The sequence below is a fragment of the Schistocerca nitens genome, chromosome 5 (assembly GCF_023898315.1).
Source record: "Schistocerca nitens isolate TAMUIC-IGC-003100 chromosome 5, iqSchNite1.1, whole genome shotgun sequence".
Taxonomy (NCBI): Eukaryota; Metazoa; Arthropoda; class Insecta; order Orthoptera; family Acrididae; genus Schistocerca; species Schistocerca nitens.
Genome location: NC_064618.1, coordinates 554,028,620 through 554,043,219, shown reverse-complemented (window position 1 = coordinate 554,043,219; position 14,600 = coordinate 554,028,620). Strand labels below are relative to the sequence as shown.

Sequence of the window (14,600 nt, the reverse complement as noted above, 5' to 3'; positions counted from 1 at the left end):
GCATGCTTGTGCACAGGAGGGATTTTGTCAGATTTGTGTATGTATCTTTGTTGTGACAAGATACGTGAAAAAATATTTTTCCTTTTCTTTATACACAACTATTTACCGGGTGATCAAGAAGTCAGTATAAATTTGAAAACTTAATAAACCACGGAATAACGTAGACAGAGTGGTAAAAATTGACACACGTGCTTGGAATGACATGGGGTTTTATTAGATCAAAAAAAAAAAAAAAAAAAGACAAAGTATTGCTAGACGCGTGAAAGATCTCTTGCGCGCGTCGTTTGGTGATGATCGTGTGCTCAGCCGCCAATTCCGTCATGCTTGGCCTCCCAGGTCCCCAGACCTCACGATCGACCGACATCTCTAGGGATGCTGAAAGACAACATCCGACGCCAATGGCTCACCATAACTCCGGACATGCTTTATAGTGCTGTTCACGACATTATTACTCGACTATAGCTGTTATTGAGGAATGATGGTGGACATATTGAGCATTTCCTGTAAATAACATCATCTTTGCTTTGTCTTACTTTGTTATGCTAATTATTGCTATTCTGACCAGATGAAGCGCCATCTGTCAGACATTTTTTGAACGTTTGTATTTTTTTGGTTCTAATGAAACCCCATGTCATTCCAAGCATGTGTTGCAATTTGTACCTCTCTATCTACATTATTCCGTGATTTATTCAGTTTTCAAATTTATACTGACTTTTTGATCACTCGGTACATCATAAAACATGGAAACTTCGTTCGCATACATTCATTGACTGATTTACTTCAAATTTTTTACCAGAAATCCTAGATTAATACAAAAATTGCCTCTGACGCCATGAACACAGTCAGGGCAAGCTGCGACCTCTCCTGACCCGCGGCTTCTCTCCACAACAGGCTGCGTCCGAAGGGAAAGCAATTGCTTCATTCTTACATGTCCGGGTTAAACATATAATAATATAAAACGTAATAACTTGAGACGTAAACGAGATATTTATTGGCGGTTTGCTTCTACAAGTATGGTAACTCAAAATGTTTTCTGTGTTTGCTTGCTCTATATTAATGTCCAACCTGTAGGTACCTGGATAGTTTTGATTAGATAGTGTACAAAGAATTGGCTGCGGACGAAACGTGGGAGCGGCAGCCCCGAGTACTCACGGTTGAGGCCGAGGTCGTGGTAGGTGAGGATGGCGGGGCGGCCGCGGCGGCCGCGCACGGCCACCAGCACGTCGCCCTGGCCGGTGGGCACGCGCTCCTCCACGCAGCCCGCGTCCTCCTGCGACAGCGAGCGCGCGCTCGGGAACTGCAGCTGGATGCTGCGCAGCTCGATGTCGTCCATGCTGTCCGACGGCATCGTGCTGCAACACACAGCGAAACGCCCGCGTTCACTACGGCAGTCCGTCACACGCCGCGTCTCCTCACTGTGCCACTGATCGGCCGTACCAGACGTCCATTTGTGACGCACTGGCGCTCTCGCTCCAGTCTACCACAACTGATGACAGAGACCGAAGATTTCTGTAGGCGAGTCTACCAACATACAGCGCGTTTCACAATGTTTTGACGATTTCAAGTTTGAATAATGCGGGCTAAAAACCAAATACGGCGACAGTGGCGCCGTCTATTAGCAGATCGGAGCGCCACGTTTCATCCCATACACAGGTCAGTAATCATATACTGGTCGAACCGACATCCGTGCGTTCGCGATGGAATGCTATTTTCGCTACGGCGAATCAGTCGTGCGCGTGCAATGTGCCTTTTGTACGCGTTTCAAGATTCAACCGCGATATCTAGTTCATGCTGGTAGAAAACTAAACTAAACTCTGTCCGAACAGGCCTCGGAAGGCCCAACGGTACCGACCGACTGCCGGGTCATCCTCAGCCAACACGCGTCACTGGATGCGGATATGGAGGGGCATGTGTTCAGCACAGCGCTCTCCCGGCCGTATGTCACTTTAAGAAACCGGAGCCGCTACTTCTCAATCAAGTAGCTCCTCAGTTTGCCTCACAAGGGCAGAGTGCACCCCACTTGCTAACAGCGCTCGACAGACCGGATCGTCACGCATCCAGTCCAGCCCGACAGCGCCAACTTCGGTGGTTTGACAGGAACCGGTGTTGCCACTGCGGCAAGGCCGTTGGCTCCTGCTGGTAGAACAATATTGAACTGGGTAAGAAACTTCCGTGGAACAGCCAGTGCATCGATTCCAAAGTCAACCGGCCCTCAGTCAGAACTCTCGAGAACATCGAACGTGACCGTAGCAGTTTACCGGTAAGCCCTCGTCGTTCGTTACGAAAACGTGTCCAAACGCTCGTCACCTCACCGTCATCCATTCATCGCGTAATCCGGTGTGATCTGCATTATCATCCGTACCGCATAATTTCCAAACGCGCTTGTATCGAATTACCGCCTCGCTCGCCCGATTTAACCGCGACAGACTTTTACCTATGTGGTTATTTAGAGACAAGGGTGTACTCCCACCAGCAGGGAAGCTTGCAACAGTTAAAAGATCGAATTCACGATGAAATTTCCAGAATTCCTCTAACAGTTACGAAAGATGCGTTCAAAAACTGGGTGAAAAGCCTGGAGTATTCTGTAGCTGCGAATGATCGTCATATGTCCGATGTAATATTGCATAAGTAAACTTGAATAGATGCTGAGCTTTGTAAAATATTCAGCTGGGTTTCGCGATTGGTTTTTGTGTCACTCAAATTTGAAAACGTCAAAACATTATGAACGGTCTTAAAAACACCATTTACTGTTACTAGAACCACTAGTGAGGCCCTTGAGTTGGTGACAACTGAAGTGATGTCTGAGGACAAGCTTTGTGTGTTGGCTTACCTCACACTGTTCCAAATTATATCAATGCAGACGTTGCCCCAACTGCTGTATGGACCATAAGTATTATACAGAACATGTAAAACTAACAAAGCTTCTCACGTCGAATTGTTGCTAGCAAAACCACATGGAGGAAGTAGAGAGAGAGTAAGAGAAATAGCATAATAGAGTGAGAGATTAGCATCGTAAACTCCATTCTGTGAAACATATTGTATGCTTCACGATCACGAACCAGAAAACATTTAGTCTGGTATGGTTAGCTTTCATACAGTCTCTCTTTCACAGTGTGAACGCTGCAGCAATTATAGTTTTTACTGCGCTCGGCGCCCGCAAGGGATACAAGATGTTTAAAACGTGACTAGAGTACGATGCACTTGCTTTACCAACGATTGACGCACTTTTGAACGTGCAAAACTTTCCAGCCACCTTCGATGTCGTGAACGACTCTAAGTAACTGTTCTTTACAGAAAATTATTACTCCGCTGTTCCCTGAAGAATGAAGAATGACATTCAAAACACCCGTGCTCGTTAACTATCTTTTAAATAATTAAACGACGAAAACTAATATTTTTACACATAATTTCGTTAACTCTTCCATTAGAATTTTCGATTCGTATTTTAAATATAGTGCTACAACCTTAGATTTCCTTTCCCGCCTTTCATTCGGTACCAGAGATGAAGCAGGAACTGGATTTCGTAAAGCGGTATTTTTTAGCCAGTTACCGCTAATCCAATTTGGAGATATCTGTGATCTAATTTCCCAATGTATCGGGTGCAAGTGCCCAGTTTCACCTACTTCCTTGTAAATAATAAAAATTTTCAGAGAATCAAGACCGCATTTTATAGCCTACAGCGCATTTTTTGAATACGGGAATAGCAAGGCCGGGGATCTCCAGTGCAAGCAATTAATTATGTCATTCTGTACACTTCGATCCCTGTCTGATGATTCTGTGTGTCATCACGAGAACGAAGAAGAAATATAAGGCAGAGACAGAAATAACTTCATAGTTGTAGCAGTACAGTTTTCCTTCAAACATTGTCACCAGGAGGCAATCCTCCTACGAACGTTTTTCCCTTTAGGAGAAGTGAATCAAAATATTTTATAATATGTCTCCTACCTGCAGAGATTTCACTGCTCAGAATACTGTCGAAACCACTGGTTGACGCCAAACTTCGCGTCAGTGCTCTGCGATCGTATTATTACCTCGTAACCTGCTGCGCCAATTACTCAACGGGGAGCCGTTACCGAGGCGGTCCGTAGTTTTCGGCCTTGACTTTCGCTGCACACCTCTAATTATGCTCGAAACGTTGTGAAGGCGTTCGCAAGACAGCGTTCTCTTTGTATTCCCAACTGAATTCATTCGATTTTAAGACAGTAGATACTATCATTTACAAGGCGATATATTCTGTAAGATCCTCCTAAACTGACATCTTCACATGCTGTCAGCTAGTAAAATGCATGTAGTTTGTGAAAGAAACCTTTACCACATGCCTGTCTTCTGCTAGCGTCGTACGGTAACGAACTTTAGGTTTATTTACGCATTTTGTCACAATTTTGCTACTGTAACATCCTTGCCATAGACATCATCTGAACGTTGACCAAAGACAATGCTACACAAAAATAGCCTGGAGATTATAAGTCACGGAGAATTAGAAAAACAGCGCGTCGATAAGGAGATTGTCGATGTGCCTTAGCGATCCTGGTATCATTTATGTGTTATTTTAGAAATTCATCCTTAAGTAACCGGTGCACAAAATAGAAATGTAGTTTAAGGAAAGCCTAAAAACTTGTATTTGCTTACATTCGCTTCCCAGAAGAACGATATTTTTCAATTTCCTGCACCATCTCCTTGGCCAAGATACACTCCTTTTCCTCGATTAACGGTACTGCGTATTGAAGCTGAGGGGCTCACGCTGTAAGACACATTTCGCATGCATCTGTAGCGACGCTGCCGCGCGCTAATTCAAGCTCGCCAGTGTGTGTGTGTGTGCTGTGCGCGTGTGTCAGTACAGTGATGTAGCGACGCTGTGTAGTTCGCGGCCGAACTCGTCCCTTTCTGACGCCGGCTTTTAGAAGACAAGCTTTTGATATAGTGCATGGATTGTGCCATCCCGGGGTACGCCCGACATTCCGCCTAGTATCGCAACGTTTCGTGTGGCCAGGCATGCAAAAAGACTGCCGCGAGTGGGTCCAATCTTGTCTTCAGTGCCAACGCTGCAAGATTAACCGCCATGTACACGCACCGATCGGCGATTTTCCGGATACCACCGCCCGCTTTGCCCACGTTCATTTGGATGTAGTCGGACCACTTCCACCTTCGAACGGGCAAAGATATCTGTTTACAATGATCGACCGTTTTACGCGTTGGCCGGAGGCAGTGCCGGTGGATAATATCACAGCAGACACATTAGCTTCCGCTTTTGCAATGACTTGGTTGGCAAGATTTGGATGCCCACTACATATTACCACTGACCGCGGACGGCAATTTGAATCAGACCTGTTCTCACAGCTGGCCAAGTTTTGTGGTTACACCCACCATAAGACCACAAGTTATCACCCAGCAAGCAACGGCATGATCGAACGCTGGCACCGTTGTTTGAAGGCCGCGCTGATGTGCCACGAAGAAACCTGGACAACCGCACTACCAGTGGTCTTGTTAGGCTTACGGACGACTTTCAAACCAGACCTGGGGTCGTCAGCGGCAGAACTGGTTTACGGAGAAACACTGCGCCTTCCTGGTGACTTTGTAGACGCTGATGCCACGGAGACAGTTGCTACTGGCCAGCCGGATTTCTTGCGACGATTGAGGGACCATGTATCAAGGATTCGCCCTCCGAAAGCCACACGTCATGGCAAGCCGCCCACTTTCGTGCACCAGGACCTGGAACAATGTCGTCACGTCATGCTCCGCACTGAGGGCGTTAAACCGCCTCTACAAGCTCCTTATTCTGGTCCATATGAAGTGCTACGGCGCAGTGCCCACACCATGGATATCCTAGTGAACGGCAAAACGACGACGGTCGCGTTGAATCGGGTTAAACCTGCATATGTTTTTCCTGACACCCCACTAGCGGCACCTCGTCGTAGGCGTCCACCTACCGCTGTTCCAGACACTGACGCCACATCTCCGGCGCCGGCTCTTCAACATTCGCCGCCCAACGCAGCACAACATCCGCCTCCTGACGTTGTTCCTCCTCCTCCGACGAGGACGACCCGTTCTGGACGTCGGGTGCACTTTCCGGCGCGGTATCTCGACGCCGACGCTCCGCTTCCGCCCGGGGGGCTGATGTAGCGACGCTGCCGCGCGCTAATTCAAGCTCGCCAGTGTGTGTGTGTGTGTGTGCTGTGCGCGTGTGTCAGTACAGTGATGTAGCGACGCTGTGTAGTTCCGCGCCCAGCCTCTAGAGGCGCTGTGTTTTATAACTTTTATATACGTTCTGTTTCTTATGATTATTATTCCTTGTTTTTTAGAGTTAGTGAGTAGTTCCTTGTCTCCTGACTTGCGTGGACGGATACTATTTTCTCTCCTAACTACAGAAGTTCCCGAGGATTGAGGATCCTCTGTATAGATCGGAAGCAAAATTTTATAGCCCCGAACTGTCCACGCATGCCGGGCGTCGTCAGGTACGCGCCGCAATAAAGTTATTATTACTCAACTGAAGGTCTTCATTCTTCCGAATCACGTCAAGCAAAAGTCGGACAGCCACCAGTTTAGCTGTACCCGACACATCCGTCGTCACACTTAGACAAGGTCACACATAAACGCAATCTTTGCTAAATCTCTACGCCTATAATAGGGAGTTCTGTTGCTCTAATCACCCTCCACATTCTCTTTTGAAATACATAAAATCATGAGAAACAAGTAAGAAATGAATAAGAAAACACTTCTATAAAATTGCCGAACCACTTCAGACTGCTACAGTAAAACCATGAGTAAAACATCATAGTTCTCAGAATAGAATCTCTGAAAGCAGATAACAAAAGACAAGAGAGCTGTAGAGAGACGAAGAGTGTTAAAGCGTGATGTAGCTGACTGTAAAGGGACGTTGCAGGAAGCTAGAAAACAACATATAAACATATGCTCGCACACACTGAATCAACAGAACGACAAAATTTTACCATCTTCAAGAAATAAAAGATTTAAACTTTTCAGCCTGACACGTCATACTTTACTTTTGGTGTGTATATCAACCCAGTGACAGTGCCATTAATGTTTCTTTAGCGATCTCGAGTTCAAACTGCTGGTCATACAAATTTGTTTTTCTTGCCTTCTTTTAATCCATTAGCGTGCAAGCTTTTTTCCAACAATATGCGTGAATACACAGCAGTTCACTTGTGTCATATTCTAGGTATTTCTCACAAATATGTAAAACAGTACTTGTAAAATATTACTACTCATAATTTTATTGACAGCTTGTTTCATTGTACATCTGATAATGTTAATCATCTCATCAAAGCAGTACACTGGTCGCGCTGCGGGGGCGTAGAACCGCTACGAGGCGATGATGTGACGTAAAACATGACAGTGGAGTGCCCTGTATGTACCAATCGGTTGTATACAATCAGAGCAGTAAGAACGGTCGGTCTGAAGGTGTAACAGAATAACCGAAAGTAGTTAAGGCACTTGGATACGCCTATGACCATACAGCGAATGAAGTTGCTCAATTAGGTAGGTGGTGTGTCAACGGTAAGTGTCTACCGTGTCTGCCATCGATGGTGTACCGCTCACTGCAATGTAACACGGCGCAAGAACGGTGGCCGTAAAAAGACTCTAAGCGACAGGGACAAGTGTTACGCCTTGTCAGTAAGCACTGGTTACAAACCTCACAGAAACAGCTGCTGTCAGCGAAAGCAGGTCTCTCTTAAACAGTTTGTGAGAGGAAACTGAAGAAATTGTCATTCGGCGCTGGATATCTCGCGAACAACCAATGTTCACAGCGGCACATGAATCTGTAACTTTTTCAACCCACCAAACAACACCGTAACTGGGCACAGGGTGTCTGTTCCGACTAATTCCTGTTTTGTCTCTTTTCAAATTATACAAGGCATGGAGTGCATTGACCGCCACACTGCCGGGAAAAAATACAAGACACCAAAGGACTTTATACTGAGGCACCAGGGAATAGTAGACGGATACTGAGAGGGCGTTGCGTTAATAATTCATGTTTCACGGTCATCGGCGACGAGATGAGAGCTCGGGAAGCCCGTCTATGCACCCTCTGTTGTGACTCTGCCGGCGGTAGCTGTGCTGAGTTCAGAGGTGAAAATTATACCACATCCAATCTAGGTTACAACTATTCCGCACCGACGAGGACGTGCTCCTGTTGAATAGGTTCAGCCATTTGAAAGGAGTCGCACTGTGGACACGGGGAAAGCTGGGTGGACGTATCCAGAAATTGCTGCTCATGTTGAGCACAGTGTATAGGAGGTGCGGTCTGTGAAACATTCTCATAATTGTCGACCAGGTTCTGGCCATTTATGTATTACAGACATACGTGAAGACCGAAGTATTGTGCGAGCAGCAGTAGTCAACCGAACCTCTTCCAGGGACAAAATCCGGACACGTGTAGAACATACTCTTATCATTAGAGGCGTTGGAAACTGTCTGCACGATTAAGATCACGCGTGCCTCTGGTCAGGCTATCACTCACACCACGACACCGCCAAAACGTGAAAGAGTTGTCTAGAGAGTAGTCGTTCTGTTGTTTTCAGTGATGAGAGCAGGTTCTGTCTGTATGCGAGATGTCTGGATGTAGACGTGTGTGGCGTAGACCCGGTGAGCCGCTACTCCAGAGTGCATTCTCTCACGACACGCAGGTTCCATCCCGGGCTTCACGGTGTGGAGGGCAATCAGTTACAACTCGCGGTCACATTTAGCGTTTCTGCAGGATGAAGTAACCACTGTACGTTAACCAGGTTGTTCTCCCCTTGCTACCAACAGGAAGGAGACGTGCTTTTTCAGCTGGACAACGCGCGTCCACATACGGCTGCTACGACGCAACGCGCTCTCCGTGGTTTACAGCTGCCGTTACCAGCAACATCACCACATCTGCCGTCAACTGACAGGACGAAGCGGAAACTTACTGCTTGTCGAGGACTGAAAAGACCCAGTGCCAGATTTCAACAAAAGGAGCACGATGCTTCGGGCAGTCTGTCACAGGAAGCCATTCGGCACCTTCACGATCGTTCGCAAGGGAGGGCACACGCCTGCGTTGCCGCCAGAGGGAGAGGGGGGGGGGGGGCGTGTACGGTGTATTTATGCGACTACTTAGGCATCCTTTACTGTGATAGGTGTGCTTAGTTTGGTATGAATCTGTTATCATATAGTCGTAAAATAATGAACTACTTGTCACCTCACTAGTCAAAAAAATGACCTTGTCCTTAAAAGTGTTGCATTTTTTCCGACACTGCGTTATTTATTCCCCACATACAATCATAGTCACAAAGTCAGAACTTTTGAAGACCAGATTTCCTATGTGCTACAATAACTGCTGTGCAGCACGACAACAACGAGAGTAGATACTGCACGGAACAGGTAGGAAGAAGTTTTGTGCGTCTTTTCCCGAAGGTAATCCCAGAAAGGTTTATCGTTTCCCCGCAGTCTCGGGTGAAAAGGCAAGATCATTTTAATTGTACAGCTCCTCTCACCTTTTTCTGACCCGAGTATGTTAGGAAGAAGACATACGGTGGTTCGGTTCGTGACATCTTGCAGGCTGACTAGTATTTTTGTGTGGAGTGCTTATAATAATGACGGTCGCCTCGGTGTTGCAGCGAGGAGAGGGTAGGGGGCGTGCAGGCACCTTTTGGGCAGCGGCGGGCTGTCCTGCCAGGAGGCGGACGACCTGGAGGACTCTGAGGAGGAGGAGGGCAGCGCGCGCGGCACGGCCAGCCGCACCTCGGGCTGCTGCAGCCTCAGCCCCGCCGGGGACCCCGCCGCGCCCTCGTCGCCCGACGCCTCACCCGGCAGCGCCCTGCAGCAGGTCCCCGCCACACGTCCACACCACACATCCACAACTCGCACCTCCAGCGGCCAAGTGTCAGGCTACAAATACCTGTACAGCGGACCGACTCTCCGCTGGTCCACGGACTGACTCCGGAATTTACTAACAGTGTCTGTACTAGAGCATTTCGTGAGGGAAATACGGTGCTAAACCTGCACATCTAATAATAATAATTATTATTATTATTATTATTATTATTATTATTGAAATATTGATTACAAATAATAACAAGTTTAGTTCACTAGAAGAGTAATTCAAACATGAGACCTACTGTAACATTAAAATGGAATCAACTGCATGGCCGTCCACAGAACTTTTCGCAAGAGGAGGCACGTTACTAAAATTGGCGCTTTTGATGTAACTAATTCCGTTATTCTGCAAACGTATCGTATTGTCGCTGAGAAGTGCACATGCACTGAGTAGCCAAACTGATACACCTGCCTAATATCGTGTAGGGCCTTCGCGAGCACGCAGAAGTTTCGCAACACGACGCGACATGCATTCGCCTAATGACTGAAGTAGTGCTGGAGGGAAATGACACCATGAAACCTACAGGGCTGTCCATAAATCCGTAAGAGTACGAGAGGGTAGAGATCTCTTCTGAACAGCAGGTTGCAAGACATCCCAGATATGCTCAATAATGTTCAGGTCTGGAGAGTTTGGTGGCCAGCGGAAGTGTTTAAACTCAGAAGTGTGTTCCTGGATCCACTCTGTAGTAATTCTGGATGTGTCGGGTGTCGCAGTGCCCTGGTGGAATTGCCCAAGTCCGTCGGAAAGCACAATGAAAACGAATGCATGCAGCTGCTCAGACAGGATGCTTATCTACGTTTCAACTGTCAGAGTCGTGTCTAGACGTATCAGGGGCCCCATTTCACTCCAACTGCCCACACCCCACACCATTATATAGTCTACGCGCCGGCCGGAGTGGCCGAGCGGTTCTAGGCGCTTCAGTCTGGAACCGCGCGACCGCTACGGTCGCAGGTTCGAATCCTGCCTCGGGCATGGATGTGTGTGATGTCCTCAGGTTAGTTAGGTTTAAGTAGTTCTGGGTTCTAGGGGACTGATGACCTCAGATGTTACGTCCCATAGTGCTCAGAGCCATTTGAACCATTTTTTAAAGCCTCCGCCAGACTAAATAGTCCCCTGCTGACATGCAGTGTCCATGGATTCGTGAGGTTGTCTCCATACCCGTACAGGTCCGTCCGCTCGATACAATTTGAAACGAGACTCGTCCGACGAGGCAACATGTTTCCAGTCATCAACAGTCCAATGTCGGTGCTGACGGACCCAGGTGAGGCGTAAAGCTTCGTGTCGTCCGGTCATCAAGAGTACACGAGTGCGCCTTCGGCTGCGAAAGCTCATATCGATGATGTTTCGTTGAATGTTTCGCACGCTGTCTATTGTTGATGGCCCAGCATTGAAAATCTTCAGCAATTTGCGAAAGAGTTGCACTTCTGTAACGTTGAACGATTGTCTTCAGTCGTCATTGGTTCCGTTCTTGCAGGATCTTTTTGCGGCCGCAGCGATGTCGGAGATTTGATTACTTGCAGGATTCCTGATATTCAAAGTACGCTCTCGAAATGGTCGAACAGGAAAATCCCCACTTCATCGCTACCTCGGAGATGCTGTGTCCCATCACTCGTGCGCCGACTGTAACACCACAAACTCACTTAAATCTTGGTAATATGCCGTTGTGAAAGGGTACAGTACCACCCGACATTGAAAATAGGTACAACATACTTCATTATTTTTGTCAGAACAACACATTTGTTTTTGTAAAATAACTCAATTTCAATTAATACAGCGAAGCCGGATACCAGTGTGGGAAAGAATGACTATTTATTTAATTGATCACATGTGCACTCCCACAAAATAAATCCCTACATCCAGTTTGGTGAGATCTGTGAAATGAATGAATGTATGGTCGTCTGCTAACCGCAGATAGTGAATGTGAATATATGATCATCTTTGAGACGACCCTTTGGCCACCTTTGGTGGGACCAAAGAGATGAAAATTACCTGAGCTTTGAGCGCCTGAAATGTGACTGACCAATACGGTAGCAAGGTGCTCCCCCACTTCGACAGAGGTGTGAGAGAACCTGAAGAACGGCCATGTTTCAGCACTCTGCCGCTGGATCTTGTGCTGTTAAGACCTGTTTTAGTTGTGCTCCGTAAACACAAAAGAGTGGAGACATGGTATGCATGTGGAATATTTAAGAGTAGTTTGATATAATAATTTCTCTATTTCAGGAACTTTTGTGGGGAGAATTAAATGTCAAGCAGGTAATATTAATGGGATTGTAGTAATCTTCGGAAGTGACCAACGGTCACAATGAAACCACGTGTAGCAATAAGTTGAAATACTTCCGTGTGCTTAAGTTCAGCTGAATTACTAGCGTGTGTACCATAAGTTGAAATATTTAAGGAATGGCGTGTGCAGCACTTGAAATTAGAGACGAGTACTTCCACGTGGTGAGTACTGTGTGAGTCTCAATCTGTGTATGAGACAAAGGATAAAGAGAACTACTCGTCCATGGTATCAGTTGAGGACTCGCGTGTGTGATGAATATGTCCTTAATATTACTTTGCGTGATATGATTCCGTGTGACGCTAGATTCAAACTCTGAGAGAGAAGCAAGGTGAGTCGGCCGTCTATCCAGCAACGCCACTTGGCTTGCATTGCACAGGAAGACGTGCATATATCTCCAGAGTTCATAGTAGGAAAGTAGAATCACGAAGTGGGGCAGTGTCGTGTGAAACTGGGATAAATATTAATTGAAGTGGGAAAGCTGAAAGTGATAATGTTGTGACTATTCCATGTGTAGTATTTCATATTGTAGTGTGGTGTATGTCATGTAATTTGGGTATGTGTGGTTTGCATGGGAGAGTAGCGAGGTAGTTTCAAAAGATTAGTGGGTTATGCGTGTTCCTTTTGTACTGCTCGGTCTGGAGGAAAGTTTCGTGATGATGATTGTGAGAGTCGAAGTGTGAGAAATAATAAAAGATCCACCATCCTATCCAGAAAGTGCACTGTAGCGTTAAATAATTACGAGACCATAATATAGAGATTCACCAATGTAAAGCCTTGCCCACTGGGCGGAATTTCTCATGTGTTACTGTTGTAGGTTATAGAGTTTGTGTGTTTAGGTTATAGAATTTATCGGAATAAATCAGATAGTGAAAAGAAAAAGATTGGTGGACTTTGCCTTCGAATTGTATGTTGTCATGATGTCCCGAATTTATAATGTGTGCGCCATTCATATTCAGTGCGGTGGCCATGTGTTGATAAAAGCCGTTAAATAAAAGACAAAAAGAAAATGTGGTATTGCCAGTGCATAGTGAACAGTCAGAGTTCTGTAAATTACTGATATTCAGATATGCGTTTCCGTTGCGTATTATTCATACAGGAGGATAATTTGTAACTTAATTGTGAGTACGAGAGTTCATGTTACTCGATAAATAAGAATGAATCCACTCGCTTGGCAGACCACTCATCTTGCAGGCCTGACTACTTGATGCCACAGTATGAGCAAGGCATGTGGGTGCCTCTCAGTTGTAGCAGCAGTAACGACACTTAGTCTTCTATATGCGTTGCCGACCGCAGCGCCGTATTCTGCCTCTTTACACCTCTCTGTATTTGAATGCGCATGCCTGTACCAGTTTGTGTTGGCGCTTCAGTGTAAAAGTTATTGTATCTCTAATAACTGATATACACTCCTGGAAATGGAAAAAAGAACACATTGACACCGGTGTGTCAGACCCACCATACTTGCTCCGGACACTGCGAGAGGGCTGTACAAGCAATGATCACACGCACGGCACAGCGGACACACCAGGAACCGCGGTGTTGGCCGTCGAATGGCGCTAGCTGCGCAGCATTTGTGCACCGCCGCCGTCAGTGTCAGCCAGGTTGCCGTGGCATACGGAGCTCCATCGCAGTCTTTAACACTGGTAGCATGCCGCGACAGCGTGGACGTGAACCGTATGTGCAGTTGACGGACTTTGAGCGAGGGCGTATAGTGGGCATGCGGGAGGCCGGGTGGACGTACCGCCGAATTGCTCAACACGTGGGGCGTGAGGTCTCCACAGTACATCGATGTTGTCGCCAGTGGTCGGCGGAAGGTGCACGTGCCCGTCGACCTGGGACCGGACGCAGCGACGCACGGATGCACGCCAAGACCGTAGGATCCTACGCAGTGCCGTAGGGGACCGCACCGCCACTTCCCAGCAAATTAGGGACACTGTTGCTCCTGGGGTATCGGCGAGGACCATTCGCAACCGGCTCCATGAAGCTGGGCTACGGTCCCGCACACCGTTAGGCCGTCTTCCGCTCACGCCCCAACATCGTGCAGCCCGCCTCCAGTGGTGTCGCGACAGGCGTGAATGGAGGGACGAATGGAGACGTGTCGTCGTCAGCGATGAGAGTCGCTTCTGCCTTGGTGCCAATGATGGTCGTATGCGTGTTTGGCGCCGTGCAGGTGAGCGCCACAATCAGGACTGCATACGACCGAGGCACACAGGGCCAACACCCGGCATCATGGTGTGGGGAGCGATCTCCTACACTGGCCGTACACCACTGGTGATCGTCGAGGGGACACTGAATAGTGCACGGTACATCCAAACCGTCATCGAACCCATCGTTCTACCATCTCTACGATCGTCTCCATGGGAGAATAGCAGCCTGCATTGCTGCGAAAGGTGGATATACACTGTACTAGTGCCGACATTGTGCATGCTCTGTTGCCTGTGTCTATGTGCCTGTGGTTCTGTC

At 47.2% G+C, this 14,600-nt stretch overlaps 1 protein-coding gene across 7 annotated transcripts in view; it reads right to left on the bottom strand.

Moving 5' to 3' along the window:
• LOC126260026 (protein NDRG3) overlaps window positions 1-14,600 on the bottom strand; it is a 584,669-nt gene that overhangs the window by 140,045 nt on the left and 430,024 nt on the right. For all 7 annotated transcript variants that reach the window (XM_049957195.1, XM_049957197.1, XM_049957192.1 and 4 more), the window contains one exon: window positions 1,153-1,352. In XM_049957195.1, the coding sequence (XP_049813152.1) occupies window positions 1,153-1,352 (200 nt within the window). The remainder of the gene's footprint in view (window positions 1-1,152; window positions 1,353-14,600) is intronic.